At 42.0% G+C, this 14,279-nt stretch overlaps 1 protein-coding gene across 1 annotated transcript; it reads right to left on the bottom strand.

Annotated features, from left to right (window-relative positions):
* Nucleotides 1-2,015: 2,015 nt before the first annotated feature.
* Nucleotides 2,016-13,456, bottom strand: dynlt3 (dynein light chain Tctex-type 3). The gene is made up of 5 exons (XM_068040624.1): nt 13,324-13,456; nt 12,532-12,573; nt 8,764-8,887; nt 5,558-5,635; nt 2,016-4,880 (listed from the first exon to the last, which is right to left on the bottom strand). The coding sequence occupies exons 1-5, from the start codon at nt 13,348-13,350 to the stop codon at nt 4,804-4,806; spliced, it is 348 nt and encodes a 115-aa protein (XP_067896725.1). The 5' UTR covers nt 13,351-13,456; the 3' UTR covers nt 2,016-4,803.
* Nucleotides 13,457-14,279: the final 823 nt, after the last annotated feature.

The raw sequence follows: 14,279 nt of genomic DNA on the forward strand, positions 1-14,279 counted from the left end.
TCCTGATCAAGTGCTTGTTTCCAAGAAACCCAATGGACAGCTCTATTAAATGTAATTTTAATTTTATGATGAATTGGAAGGATACCAATACCGAAAATATCAAAATACTAAGATTATCTGTAAACAACTGCCCCCTGGTGGGAGTATCTTTTCTCAAGTGACATTCTTTTCTCAAAACTTACATACTAAGTAATGTTTACGCAATTAATTTAAAATAAACTATTTAAAGAACTAATAAAATGTTTGAAACATATACAACTTTACAAAGCACAGAAGGAGGAAAAACATTAAAAGTTTTAATAGTTAAACTATCTAACCAAGTCACAAACTCAAAGTCTGAAAATATCTTATTAGCATGGAGGGCACAATTCCCAAAAGACAGTGGCTCACTAAGCTCAGGAAAAGGAAGTGGCAGGCAGGGTGAACACTGAACAGAACCTGTAGGACCCAGGCACACATAGAGAAAGTTACTATAGTGTAAGGAAGCTGGTAATGCAGACTACCCAACAGTTCTATGTACCAGTTTGATGATGCAAGATTACAGACACAGAATGTTGCCTATTAACCAGTTTCACACGCACCACTTGCTTATGACAGAAAAACTTTCCTTACATCTCTGCATGTCCCCCACTTCAGCACAAGACACATTCAAACTACAACTTACAGTTGAAAGCCTTTCCCTAACCATCTTCCACCTCACACCACTGTAATGCAAAAATGATCACTGCTTGACATCAAAGATGGGCTTCAGGTTGGTCATCATTGACTTGTTATACTTTGAGAAATACAGCATTGTTTTGTGACATTGGGCAGCTGTATCATGCTTTTCAATGGCACAGCACTTATGTATGGTATTTGCTTTTATATTGTTAACTGAACAGTAGGTGCCATCCTCTTTCCCCCCCCCCCCCCCCCCACCCCCACTACCCCATGGGAATTAGCACATTATTGCAAGTACACTCCACGATCTCCAGTATTTCTTTTGTTACACCTTGATGACAATATGGTAACTTATGTCATCAAAAGTATATGAGGAAATGTGCCAAAAATTACTGAAAAGTCAATCTGGCCACACTGCCAGTATTTGGGAAAATAAACATCTAAGTAAAATATGAAAATCAGGCAAACCAATTGTCTGTAATTGTAGTTCAGAACAAAGATCCTCTTCATTGACAAATTAAAATTGGTTTTGTAGTGTGAACTTAAATTGGACTGCTAACAAAAAAGATTACTACTCAGACTAGTGGTCATACTCATGGAAGAGTACAAGTTCTTACTTTGTCTAAAACTTGGTACAGCAAAGGGCATCAAGGTACACCATGTGAAGGGGGTAAAGCCAAAAATCTTTGAAGCCCACATTAGTATCCTATTGCTCTAAAGGAAAGGATATCAGTGGAATTTGATTACATGGAGCACGAGGAATGAATAAAATAACCTGTATTAAGTGTACACTAAATTTTTGAAACAGGGTTTAGGGATTCCCATGAGTTAAGGTAAACATCTGAGTGCATTAAAAGCACACAACTTGCCAAACTACAGCTACAGATCGGGCGGCACAGTGGCGCAGTGGTTAGCACCGCAGCCTCACAGCTCCAGCAACCCGGGTTCAATTCTGGGTACTGCCCGTGTGGAGTTTGCAAGTTCTCCCTGTGTCTGCGTGGGTTTCCTCCGGGTGCTCCGGTTTCCTCCCACATGCCAAAGACTTGCAGGTTGGTAGGTAAATTGGCCATTATAAATTGCCCCTAGTATAGGTAGGTGGTAGGGAAATATAGGGACAGGTGGGGATGTGGTAGGAATATGGGATTAGTGTAGGATTAGTATAAATGGGTGGTTGATGGTCGGCACAGACTCGGTGGGCTGAAGGGCCTGTTTCAGTGCTGTATCTCTAAAACTAAAAACTAAAACTATCAATGAGCGCTGAAGTTTGAGCTAATTTGTGCAGCTGAAAGAGGAACACATGTTCAATTATCTCATGTACACAAAACTAAATAAATGAGAATACATGGATACAAATCTTAAGTTTATACAGTACTTTATGGTTTAATCAGAAAACTGTGTACAAGAAAAAAATCAACTGATATCAGTGTGGTTCAGAGGTAACCACAGGTATGAGTATCTATGGATAATCAAGAATATATTACTGAATAGCATTTAAAAGCAATTTTCTAGACCTTGCTATGCTTCATGAGAAAAGTCAGTACTTAATTACAACATAATATACTTGAACTTCCTTTACACTTTATTATTGTCCTAAAAGCATTTCATCATTGTGTTACTTAAGGCTTTCATATTCACATTCTAAGTGCAGAAGAGTGCCAGGCTCTGCTACTGACCACAGGTTTCTACCACTGATTGAGGGCAAGAGGTTCTAAAGGCTTCTGGTGGGTTAAAAGAGTCCCCAAATAAATAAGACTGTGCAACTAAGAAGCAAGAGTTTATGGAATCATGGAAATAATAAAAGTGGCAAAAGTAAAGATGGGCAATTTTATTAATTCCACAATGGATCACTTTACTTATCAGGTTTAAGGACCATAATTACTGTTTTTTCACAATTCCTATTTCTGCTATTTTAATTAAGTAACTGGTTTAAAATAATTTCTAGCTTTTAGCCTACAACAGTGGTTGAGCTCCAATCAAAAATAACCACACAGAGTAAATCCTAGTTAGCTATGGCTCAGTTGGTAGCATTCTCATTTCTGAGTCAGTAGTTTGTGGGTTCAAGTCCCATTCTAGAGACTTGAGCACAAAAATCTAGGCTGACACTTCAGTACTGAGGGACTGTTACACTGTTTCAGTTGCTATCTTTTGGATGAGACATTAAAGCGAGGCCCTATCTTCCTCTAAGATAATCATAAAAGATCCCATGGCATTATTTTGAAGAGCAGATGAGTTGTCCCCAGTGTCCAGGCCAATATTTATCCTCAGTCAACGTCACTAAACAAAGAGAGATTAGCTGGTCATTATCAAACTGCTGCTTGTGGGACCTGCTGTGAGCAAGTTGACTGCTGCATTTCCTACATTTCAAAAAGTACTTAATTGGCTGTAAAGGGCTTTGGGACATCCTGAAGCCAGCTATATAAATGCAAGTCTTCCCTTTCTTTCTATTAGGCTACTGTGAAAACTACCTTTTCTGTATTTGTATGTGACTGTGTGCAGCTAATAAACTTCGATCAGTTTTAACAAATCCAAATAAACATAAGTACAATAACTGACCATCAGCCTCATTTAGTCCGTTTTCCCTGACAGAATTCCTCACCAAAGTTCTGTCGACAAGCATCAAAGTGAAAACAGCACTAAAATACAATAGTGTCTGGGTTAATCTTTTGAGCATAATTTCTTAAATATACACATCTCCTTTCAAACAATTCATATATTTACAAAATTGGTTGCAACAAAATACAAATTTTTGCTTCTCCTCTTTTACTATATTTAATATAATTTTATCAAATACCACTCTTGCAGATGTTGAGTAAAGACAACCCCCTTCAGATTTTTTAAAAAAGTAAAAGAATTTCCGTATTCAATTTTAACAGAATTATAGTTTGAATACAATAGCTTCCTTTAAAAAGGCTTCATCTCTCTGTGTTAAAGGACAATGTAATTTACCACTTAGTGCAGGAAATTACTAAACTTAAAAGCTATGTTTTGATTATGTTATCTTTCATCTTTCTTAAGTGAAAACCCTGAATCTATTTCATAATGTATCAGCCCGGAAATGGTTTCCTTGAACATACGTCATCATGGATTACATAAAGCAGCACAACTCCAAATAGCTTTAAGAAATGTTTTTATATACAGGGTACTGTGAAGCTTTTCTGACTTAATTCAGAAATAATATGCTGCTTTCAAGTCAACACTTCAGTGCAGTGCTCTCAAAAGCCAAGTTAGCCAATTACTATAAGAAAGTAGTTAAAGCATCAAAGGTGCAACTTTCACACCAAGCAGCAGTTGTTACAGACCAATTCATATACAGGTAATTCAATCTGCATTTAGATATGATTCAATCACTGCATTTAACAACAACAGCATATTTTTAGATACCTAATGAATTCTAGCCACCAAGTTTCATATTGTCAACATGCTCAAAACATTCAGAACTTTGATTCTATTTCACTGCAAATATTGTATTGCCAAGCATCAAACTAAATATCAGTAATTTATAAGTATAATAATCTCTCCAACTTCAAAAAAGAAATGGATTTTATCAAATCAAGTTCTTTTGCTGGAAACTTTCTTTCAAGCCAGTAATACATGATTTGGAAAATAAGCTTCTAAATCCTGGATAAAATAAGGAAATGTGAATTCTGCATTACTATCCCATTTCACTGTGGTTTTAATATAATGTAGGAAATAGATTGTCTGATTCAGTAAAACATACATATATAATAGCAGGGATATAGTCAGTTGATTAAACAAGCGAAGTTATTTAAACTGACCTGGTCAGTTCTCTATTAGAATACACTAATTTAATTCTACTATTCAATCCAATCTTCGGAATGCAAAAAAATGATGAAAATTGGTGATGTTTTTGTTTATAAAATCTTCACCATGGATACTGATCTCCACAGTTTGGATGCAGTGCAAGAGGAAGCAGAAGCCAGTCCTGGTGATATTAGGAACAGCATGAATTAATCAAAATATTACCTTTTAAGAAATAGATTACAGCTTTGTAACTCATGCTCAAATGTATGTTATTATGCCTTATCCACAAACAATGTATGCTAGTCCTAAATCACAAATAAAGAGTCCACATTTTAAGAGTTGGTGCTTAGGATTGATTATGCACACAAGAATTCCTGTACATCACAGCATAATGCTGACAGCAAACACACTGACGACACAATACATGGTCCTATTTTCCCATCTCACAGTACAGCTTCCTGCAAAACAAAAAGAATGTATTAATCTATACAGATTTTTGCAGATTTACAAGATATTACAACTTATTGTGCCACAGATTGTCTCTAATGTGAAACCTTAAGTCTTTATTTTCCATTAAGCAATACAAGCCAATTATACCACTTCATTTTTTGAACTGATGCATGGAAAAGATACATACTAATCTCATGCTTTCGAAATACAGTTGCCAAATAAGGATAAGGTTAAGCAGGTTGTTCATTTCTTAGACATAATCTGCTTGGAACAGAGTTCCCTTAACACATCCAATGAGCTGATCTACTGGTTAATGTGACTGATAAATCGCATATATCTGCTTAAATATGATGATTGTTGTTCAGTCACAGCAAAACTTTAGTATATTTTCACCTCTGCAAAAAAACAGAAGAACTGAGTTTCACATCTGGGTAAAATGCCACTAGGTTGGTCTGACAACCACCAGTTTCCATCAAGTGACCTCAATTAAATGTCTTTGACTATTAGTCTTGCACAATATTATAACTTAATATTCAAATTAGAAGTGATCCATTACCTGATGGAAATGATAAACATTTCTATGAAATGCATGTGTTAACTCTGATTAAGGCACCAAGTTTCCTTGCATCTCTAGCTTTAGGCATTTTTGTGACAGACATTAAAATGTTAAGACAGAAAGACTTACCATCAGTGCTGCTGTCCCAGTAACATGAACTCGCTGTGTGGAGACCAGCTCCACTTTTCTGCATTACTGCACAGGTCACTAGAATTATCAATACATTGTAATTTCAGTGGCATAATTCTGCTGCAAGGAACATTTTGTAGAGTGAGAAACATGCAAAGTTGAGAACATTTGCTTAAGTTTTTTTCTTATAAGGCAGTTTTTTTGAAAACATTTTTTCTTCGTTCACTTGCCAGATGTAGGCATGCTAACAAGATCAGTATTTATTTCCCATCCCTGATTGCCCTGATGTGGTGGTTGTGGACTTGCTTCCTGAACCACTGGTATTGGTTTGGTACAACTAAGTGGCTTGCTAGGTCACCATCAGGTAGTTAGGAGTCAACCTTGTTGGTGTAAGACTGGAATCACACACAGGTCAAACTGGGCAAGGACAGCAGGTTTCCTTCCCTAAAGGACATGAGTGAAAGAGTTAGGTTTTAATGCTAACATGTTTTAATGGGAATGTGTGTTGTGAGGAAGATGCAAAGGGGCTTCAAGGGGATTTGGACAGACTTAGTGAGTGGGCAAGAACATGTCAGATGGAATATAATGTGGAAAAATGTGAGGTTATCCACTTTGGTAGGAGGAACAGATGTGTAGAGTATTTCTTAAATGGTAAGAGATTAGAAAGTGTAGATATACCATGGAGCCTGGGTGTCCTCGTCAATAAGTCACTGAAAGCTAACATGCAGGTGCAGCAAGCAATTAGGAAGGCTAATGGTATGTTGGCCTTTATCACAAGATGATTTGAGTACATGAGTAGTAAAATCTTGCTTCGATTGTATAGAGCCTTAGTTAGACTGCACCTGGAGTACTGTGTGCAGTTTTGCTCCCCTTACCTTAGGAAGGAGATTATTGCCATTGAGGGAGTGCAACGAAGGTTCACCAGACTTGTTCCCAGGATGGCAAGACTGTCCTATGAAGAGAGATTGGGAAAACTGGGCCTGTATTCTCTAGTTTCGAAGAATGAGAGGTGATCTCATTGAAACCTACAAAATACTTAAAGGGATAATCAGGGTAGTTGCAGCTAAGATGTTTCCCCTGGTTGGGGAGTCTAGAACCAGGGGACAACTTCAAAATAAGGGGGAAGCCACTTAGGACCAAGATGAGGAGAAATTTCTTGACAGAGGGTTGTGAATCTTTGGCATTCTCTACCTCAGAGGGCTGCGGGAGCTTAGTCATTCAGCATGTTTAAAGCTGAGATTGACAGATTTCTAAATACCAATGACAAAGGGATATGGGGATAGTGTGGAAAAAAGGCATTGAAGTGGAGGATCAGCCATGATTGTATTGAACGGCAGAGCAGGCTCAATGGGCTGAATGGCCTGCTCCTATGTTGCTATGATAATCCAATAGCTTCATGGTCACTTTAACTGATACCAGCTTTTTATTTCCAGTTTTGTTAAACTGAATTCAAGTTTTCAAACTGCCATGTGGGGATTTCAACTAACAGTCTCCGGATTATTAGTCAGTAACTTAATCACGACACTACTGTATCCAATTTTGCTCAGATGCACTTAAAAAAATTAGTGATCAAATTGTTATTGTATAAGCATTTGAAATTAATCTCTGGCAACAGGGGCATAGAAAGTATGTCTTATATTCAACAACATTCTATTAAAGGAATATTTCAGGGAAGCCTCAAACATTATCTTTCTAAGCTTTCCTCAATGTCAAGGTATTCCTATAATCAAGATTTTTAATTTATTTTTTAAATTAGTAACTGTATTTCTGAATCCTCCCACAGTTACTCAGTGTGAGAGGACCATTGTAGGAACTGTTGTTTTTTTTTATTATTCTTTCATGGAATGTGAGCATCGCTGGCAAGGCCAGCATTTGTTGCTCATCCCTAGTTTCCTGAGAAGGTGATGGTGAGCCACCTTCTTGAACCACTGTAGTCCATTTGGTTTAGGTACACCACAGAGCTGTTGAAAAGGGAGTTCCAGGTTGTTGACCCAATGACAGTGAAGGAATGGCAATATAGGTCCAAGTCAGGATGGTGTGTGGCTTGGAGGAGAAATTTCAGATGGTGGTATTCTCATGCATCTGCTGCCCTTGTCTTTCTAGGTGGTAGAGCTCGCGGGTTTGGAAGCTGCTGTCGAAGGAGGCTTGGCAAGTTGCTGCAGTGCATTTTGTATATGGTGCACACTGCTGCCACTGTGCGTTGGTGGTGGAGAGAGTGATGGTTGGGGTGCTGAACAAGCGGACTGCTTTTTCCTGAATGGTATCAAGCTTCTTGAGTGTTGTTTGAGCTGCACTCAGCCAAGTAGAGAATATTCCATCACACACTCCTGACTTGTGCCTTGTAGATGCACATGGGTGGTTCCTGTACCCATTTCCTTCGAAGCAACTCCAACATATGAAAACATACAATGATGTACAAGTAACTGTTGGAAGAGTGGTTTACACTTATAAGACATTTCCAATTGCAATGCAGACAGTGACCAATGAATGCGTGACGGTCAGCATAAGGATCAGAAAACCTAAGCCATTATTTGTAGTCCAGACAAAGCTAAGCACTGAACTCAATGCCCAGGTCTCACATCAAAGTGAAACTCCAAAAAAGTAATTCACAAAATCATCTTTCTATATTTTACATGCATTAGAGGACTGAAAAATAAAACTGTAGTTTATTTGAACCATTAGAGACGAGGAAAAGCTCTCAATTTTATGAAATTTTTTTGAAGCAATCCTTTTAAAAAAAAACTATATTAAGCAGCTTCAATGTCAGACAAATACATCAGCCTTCCTTTTATTTATATCAGCTGGAAATTCCACTTTTCTAAAAATTAAACATATTTCTAAAGCACAAAGATAAATTAACACTGATTTCACACCAACACAATATAAGCAGCCCGAATAACATCTACTTGTGTGTTAAAGAATATGTTATTTAAGGCTCACACTGCAAATTGTTCCTATAGTTGCTTTCTGCCCCAAACATACATTAAAAAAAATTGTGAAAGTCAAACTAGGAACATTGGCAAGAAAGAAAATTATGGTGCGCATCTCTCCAGGGTTAAAGAGTCAGTACTCAGGCATCTTTATTCTGTACTCTCTCTATCTGTATTAAATCATCTTGAAGTAGAGGATAAAGTCAACATCTTACCAGCTTAATAACAATGTATGCCTCCATGACGTAGTCTTTTTCATTCTCACAGAATACTCACCAATATATTTAAATGGTTTTCCAATTTTGACCAAATGCATCAGGGATTGTTCAACTACAGCAGCAGTCCACTGATTGATCTTGCTGTGATTATAATCAATCCCTCCGATAATATTGTCAATGCACTGAAAATAAATCACTGAAATTAACTGCATATTTATAGCTAAAAGTAAACAGATTTCTGCCAATATGCTTTATGTACAGTTGCAAATGTCAAGTCATTTTTAACAAATTAAACACAATAGGATGATTTTCTACTGGGATAAAGACAATTACATTTCAAGAAGGATGGAAAACAATGGCAGAATAATCCAACTTTATAGTCTTACAAAATATATACAGCGAGGGAAGTCATTCAGGAAGACATACCTCATTTGTCCAGCAAAAGTGGTGGAAGGCGTTGTCAACAGTGCTATCAAGCAGCACTTGCTCAGCAATAACCTGCTTACTGACATTCAGTTTGGGTTCCGTCAGGGCCACTCAGCTCCAGACCTCATTACAGCCTTGGTCCAAACATGGACAAAAGAGCTGAACTCCAGAGGTGAGCCAGGAGTCACTGCCCTTGACATCAAGGAAGCATTAGACTGAGTTTGGGATTAAAGAGCCCTAGCAAAACTGGAATCAATGGGAATCAAAGGGAAAATTCTCCACTGGTTGGAGTCATACTGAGCACAAAGGAAAATGGTTGCGGTTGTTGGAGGTGAATCATCTCAGTCCCAGGAAACAACTGCAGGAGTTCCTCAGGGTAGTGTCCTAGGCCCAACCATCTTCATCAATGATCTCCCCTCCATCATAAAGTCAGAAATGGGGATGTTCGCTGATGATTGCACAATTTTCAGCACCATTTGCGACTCCTCAGATACTGATGCAGCCGGTTTCCAGATGCGGCAAGACCTGGACAAGAGTCAGGCTTGGGCTGATAAGTGGCAATAACATTCGTGCCACACAAGGGCCAGGCAATGATCACCTCAAACAAGACAGAATCTAACCATCTCCCCTTGATGTTCAATGGCATTACCATCACTGAATCCCCCACTATCAACGTCCTGGGGTTACCACTGAGAAGAAATTGAACTGGACTAGCCTCAAAAATACTGTAGCTACAACAGCAGGTCAGAGGCTGGGAATTTTGTGGGAGTAACTCACCTCCTGACTCCCCAAAGCCTGTCCACCGTGTCCAAGGCATAAGTAAGGAGTGTGGTGGAATACTCTCCACTCTCCTGGATGAGTGCAGCTCCAACAACACTCAAGAAGCTCAACACCATCCAGGACAAAGCAGCACACGAGTGACATTTTATCCACCACCGGTGCACACTGGCAGCAGTGTGTACCATATACAAGATGCACTGCAGCAACTCCCCAAGACTCCTTCGACAGCACCTTCCAAACCTGCGACCTCTACCAATTAGGACAAGAGCAGCAGATGCATGTGAACACAGCCACCTGCAATTTTCCCCTCCAAGTCGCACACCATCCTGACTTGGAACGATAATCGCTTTTCCTTCACTGTTGCTGGGGTAAAATCCTAGAACTCCCTTCTTAACAGCACTGTGGGTGTACCTACACCCCAAGGACTGCAGCAGCTCAAGAGGACAGCTCACCACCACCTTCTCAAAGGCAATTAGGGATGGGCAATAAATGCTGGCCTAGCCAGCAACGCCTACATCACATGAATGAATTTTAAAAAAATTCACACCCCCCACCCCAACCCCTATTAATGCATCCAACAGTTCCATATAATGATTCCAGAGATTTTATCTTCACTAACGTACACAGAAATCCATTCCACATGTTCTCCACAGATAATAATGAAAAACTTACTGACCAAGTGCTAAACTTGCCTTTTACTAACTTAAAGCCCATTTCATCTTGTTGTACTGGCATGGTTTAGTTTGTAGTGGTACAAATGGCAATAGAATGTTCAGGTTCCCGAAAGGCAAGTTTGCTTCTTCGGAGGTTGGGAACTCTGTTTGTTAAATGTGGACACTGGATTCAGTAGTGCTGAACCCAAAATGCTCATCCATCAGATGCACAATGAGATGAGAAATAACCTTTAAAGGACTAGTTACACCTAAGTTATTCAACAAGATAAAATGCTAATCTGAGTACAGGCTTTCCTGGAAATGACCATTTTTTTTTTTACAATCAAAGAGCTCTCAATTTCACAGGGTAGATAAACATCAGTCTCATATTTGCTAGTTCCGAAGAAGGGTCACTGACCTGAAACGTTAACTCTGCTTCTCTTTCCACAGGTGCTGCCAGAGGGGTTCCAGCATTTCTTGTTTTTATTTCAGATTTCCAGCATCCGCAGTATTTTGTTTTTATTTTAGTGTTTAATTCACTGCCACTTCTCTTCCAGGAATACCTACCTTGAAGAAGTTCTGCTCTTCTCTCCGACGGGATTTGTCTCTTTTACCTTGTTCACCTTCATTGCTTTCTATTTCCCTCTTGGTGTTTGATAAAGTGTCTACCAAAACTCGTTTTCAGAGCCACAACTCCTTCCTCAGTGACTGTCTCCGGCTCCGACGTGGATTCCAACTGCAGTTTCACCCATCATGTTTTGAATCCACCCAGGACTACAGGTATCACCGAGAAATACAACGTTCCTCGGACTGTTACTCTCGCCGCATCCTGAGATCCACGCTCAGTACTATGCGCCGCCACATGCACACACTGGACCTCTCTCTCCAGCAGCACCGCCTCACCTTATCTCAAAGCTGTTCTACTCCGCAGTTTCATTTCATCGTTCGTCTCATCCGACGCATGAACAAAAAACTTTTTTTCTTCCTTTCAGATGTCAAGGAACGCAAGCTCCAGCAGCTGATGGGGACGAAAGCTCCTCCAGATCCTCCTTCCACTTCACTCCCCTCTGACCCCACCCCTTCTGATCTGACCCCTTGCCGTGTAATCACTATACCCTCGGACCTCCCCCTCTCTGATGCTGAACGTTCAGTACTCAGCAAAGGTCTCAGTTTTATCCCCTTACGTCCCTACCTCAATGAATTTCGTGCTCGACATGACGTTGAGCTCATCTTCCGTCGCCTCTGCCTCGGCTCACTTCTTTGACCAGGAGTGCTCCCCCCAACCAGCGGACCCATTCACCTGCCTCCAGCATTCTCCCTCTACCTGGACCCCTCCCCCTGGCCTCTTACCCGCTCTTGATCTCTTCATTGAAAACTGTCGGCGAGACATTGGTCATCTGAATTTCTCTGCCCCCCCCTCACTCACTCTAACCTGTCCCCCTCTGAACTTGAGGCACTCCGTTCTCTCAGGTCTAACCCCGACATGGTCATCAAACCTACAGACAAGGGTGGTGCTGTTGTTGTATGGCGTACCGACCTCTACCTTGCAGAAGCTCAACGCCAACTCACGGACACTTCTTCCTACCTCCCTCTGGACCATGACCCCACCACCGAACATCAAACCACTGTCCAAAGGACTGTCACTGACCTCATCTCCTCTGGGGATCTTCCCACCTCACAGTCCCGCAACCACGGACAGTCCGCTTCTACCTCCTTCCCAAAATCCACAAACAGGACTGTCCTGGCAGACCCATTGTGTCAGCCTGCTCCTGCCCCACTAAACTCATTTCTTCCTATCTTGACTCTATCTTTTCTCCGCTGGTCCAGTCTCTTCCCACCTACATCTGTGACTCTTCAGACGCCCTATGTCATTTTGACAATTTCCAGTTTCCTGGTCCCAAACGCCTCCTCTTCACTATTTCCTATTTTAATGCAGACACATGTAAATACAACCTTCCCATACATACCTCTTTGACAATATTGCTGGTTTCATCTGCGTTGAAGGCAACCTGCAAACAAACAACACAATTTAGCAATACATATGGCAGCAGACAAGTTAGACATTGCTAACAACCCAAATTACCGAAAAAAGATTACATATGATGCAATTAGTGTGCTTCAGAAATACAGGATGCATGTATGGGAAGTAAGAGGAGGAAGGGATGCTCTGGGAGGGGAGGGGGGGATGGGATGGGATGGGGGGGGCGGAGAAGAAAGAACAGGGGGACCGGGGGAGGGGGAGAGAGGGAGGGGGAGAGAGGGAGGGGGAGAGAGGGAGGGGCGGGGGGGAAGACAGGAGAGGGGGGAGAGGAGAGGGGGGGCGGAGAGGAGAGGAGAGGGGGGACCGGGTGGTGGAGGGGGACCGGGACGGTTGTGGGGGGGGGGGTGGGGGAAGAGAGGGGGACCGGGACGGTGGGGGCGCGGGGGGAAGAGGGGGGACCGGGGGGTGGGAAGAGAGACCGGGACGGGGCGGGGCGGGGAAACGGGTTGGGGGGGGGGGGCGTGGGGGACGTTATGGCGGGAGAAGGGTGTTTGAGGGTGGGGATGTCATGAAGATGACTGAAACATGGGGGAAACTGAGGAGCGGCTGAGTCTCTCCCGATGGTGATGATCGTCTCTCAGCCGCCGCCCTGCTGCGTCCGCTCTAGGCTTCAGGCGGAGCTCGGAGCACACCAGCCGCACTAAGGTGTCACCAGCCGGCTAACAGTCCGAGCCGAACTCCGCACACCTTGTCCCACTCACACATCACTCTCTCTCACCTCCTCACTGGCCTGGTACTCCTCCATCCTCCGCACTGTTCACTTCCCCAACCCACCGCTTCTCAGCTCTCACTTGCACCTGACGTGGATCCACAGGACAGACAGCTGACGCAAGGACTGGTACGACCGCCCACCACACCCTCTGACGGCCGGGAGGACCGCTCACTGTTGTCCCTGGCGGCCGGGAGGACCATTCACTGTTGTCCCTGGCGGCCGGGAGGATCGCTCATCGCTGCCCCTGGCGGCCGGGAGGACCGCCCACAACACCCTCTGAAATAAATCAAAAAATCCTGGAGATAATCTTGTATTGTGAAGTAGCTGAAGCTAAGTGCTATTTTGTCACTGGTAAGACACACCCATATTTAGTCTCCCTCGTATGCTGCGTGATGGTATGTCCTTGGTAAGGATCCAGAGGAGACGATTAAATGGATTTCCAGCTTAAAAATTCTCGGCTACCTAGATAGGCTCAAGGACTTTGGCCTATTTAGTTTAGAGGTGTAGATTTCGATAGAACTCTGTGAAATACCTAAAGGGCTGGGTGACACACCTTTTGAGAGATTATTCCAGTTTAACAAACTGGGGAGGGCCAAGGGCCATGAGTTTAACCTATGCAAGAGTAGGCATAGACTGGATATGAGGTGGTTCTTTTTCCAGAGAACACCAAGCCTCTGGAACATATTGCCATTGTGGTGTGTGGTGGTGCTCTGCGTGCCTCGAGGGAGTTGGACTGGAGAAGAGATCACATCATACAGAAGTTAATTGTCTTTATAGGTAACACTTGGTCCATGTGATCGCTTGGATTGGTTTTGATCACCTGAGGGGGTCAGAAAAGAATTTTCCACACTTTTTTTCCTCTTATTGTCCCTGGGCGGGGTCTCAGTTTTTTGCCTCTCCCGGGAGTTTACATTGCTGCTTGGGGTGTCTGGTCATAGTGCTGCAAGCATCATAGTGTGTGG

The sequence above is a fragment of the Heterodontus francisci genome, chromosome 10, assembly GCF_036365525.1.
Source record: "Heterodontus francisci isolate sHetFra1 chromosome 10, sHetFra1.hap1, whole genome shotgun sequence".
NCBI classification, from domain to species: Eukaryota; Metazoa; Chordata; class Chondrichthyes; order Heterodontiformes; family Heterodontidae; genus Heterodontus; species Heterodontus francisci.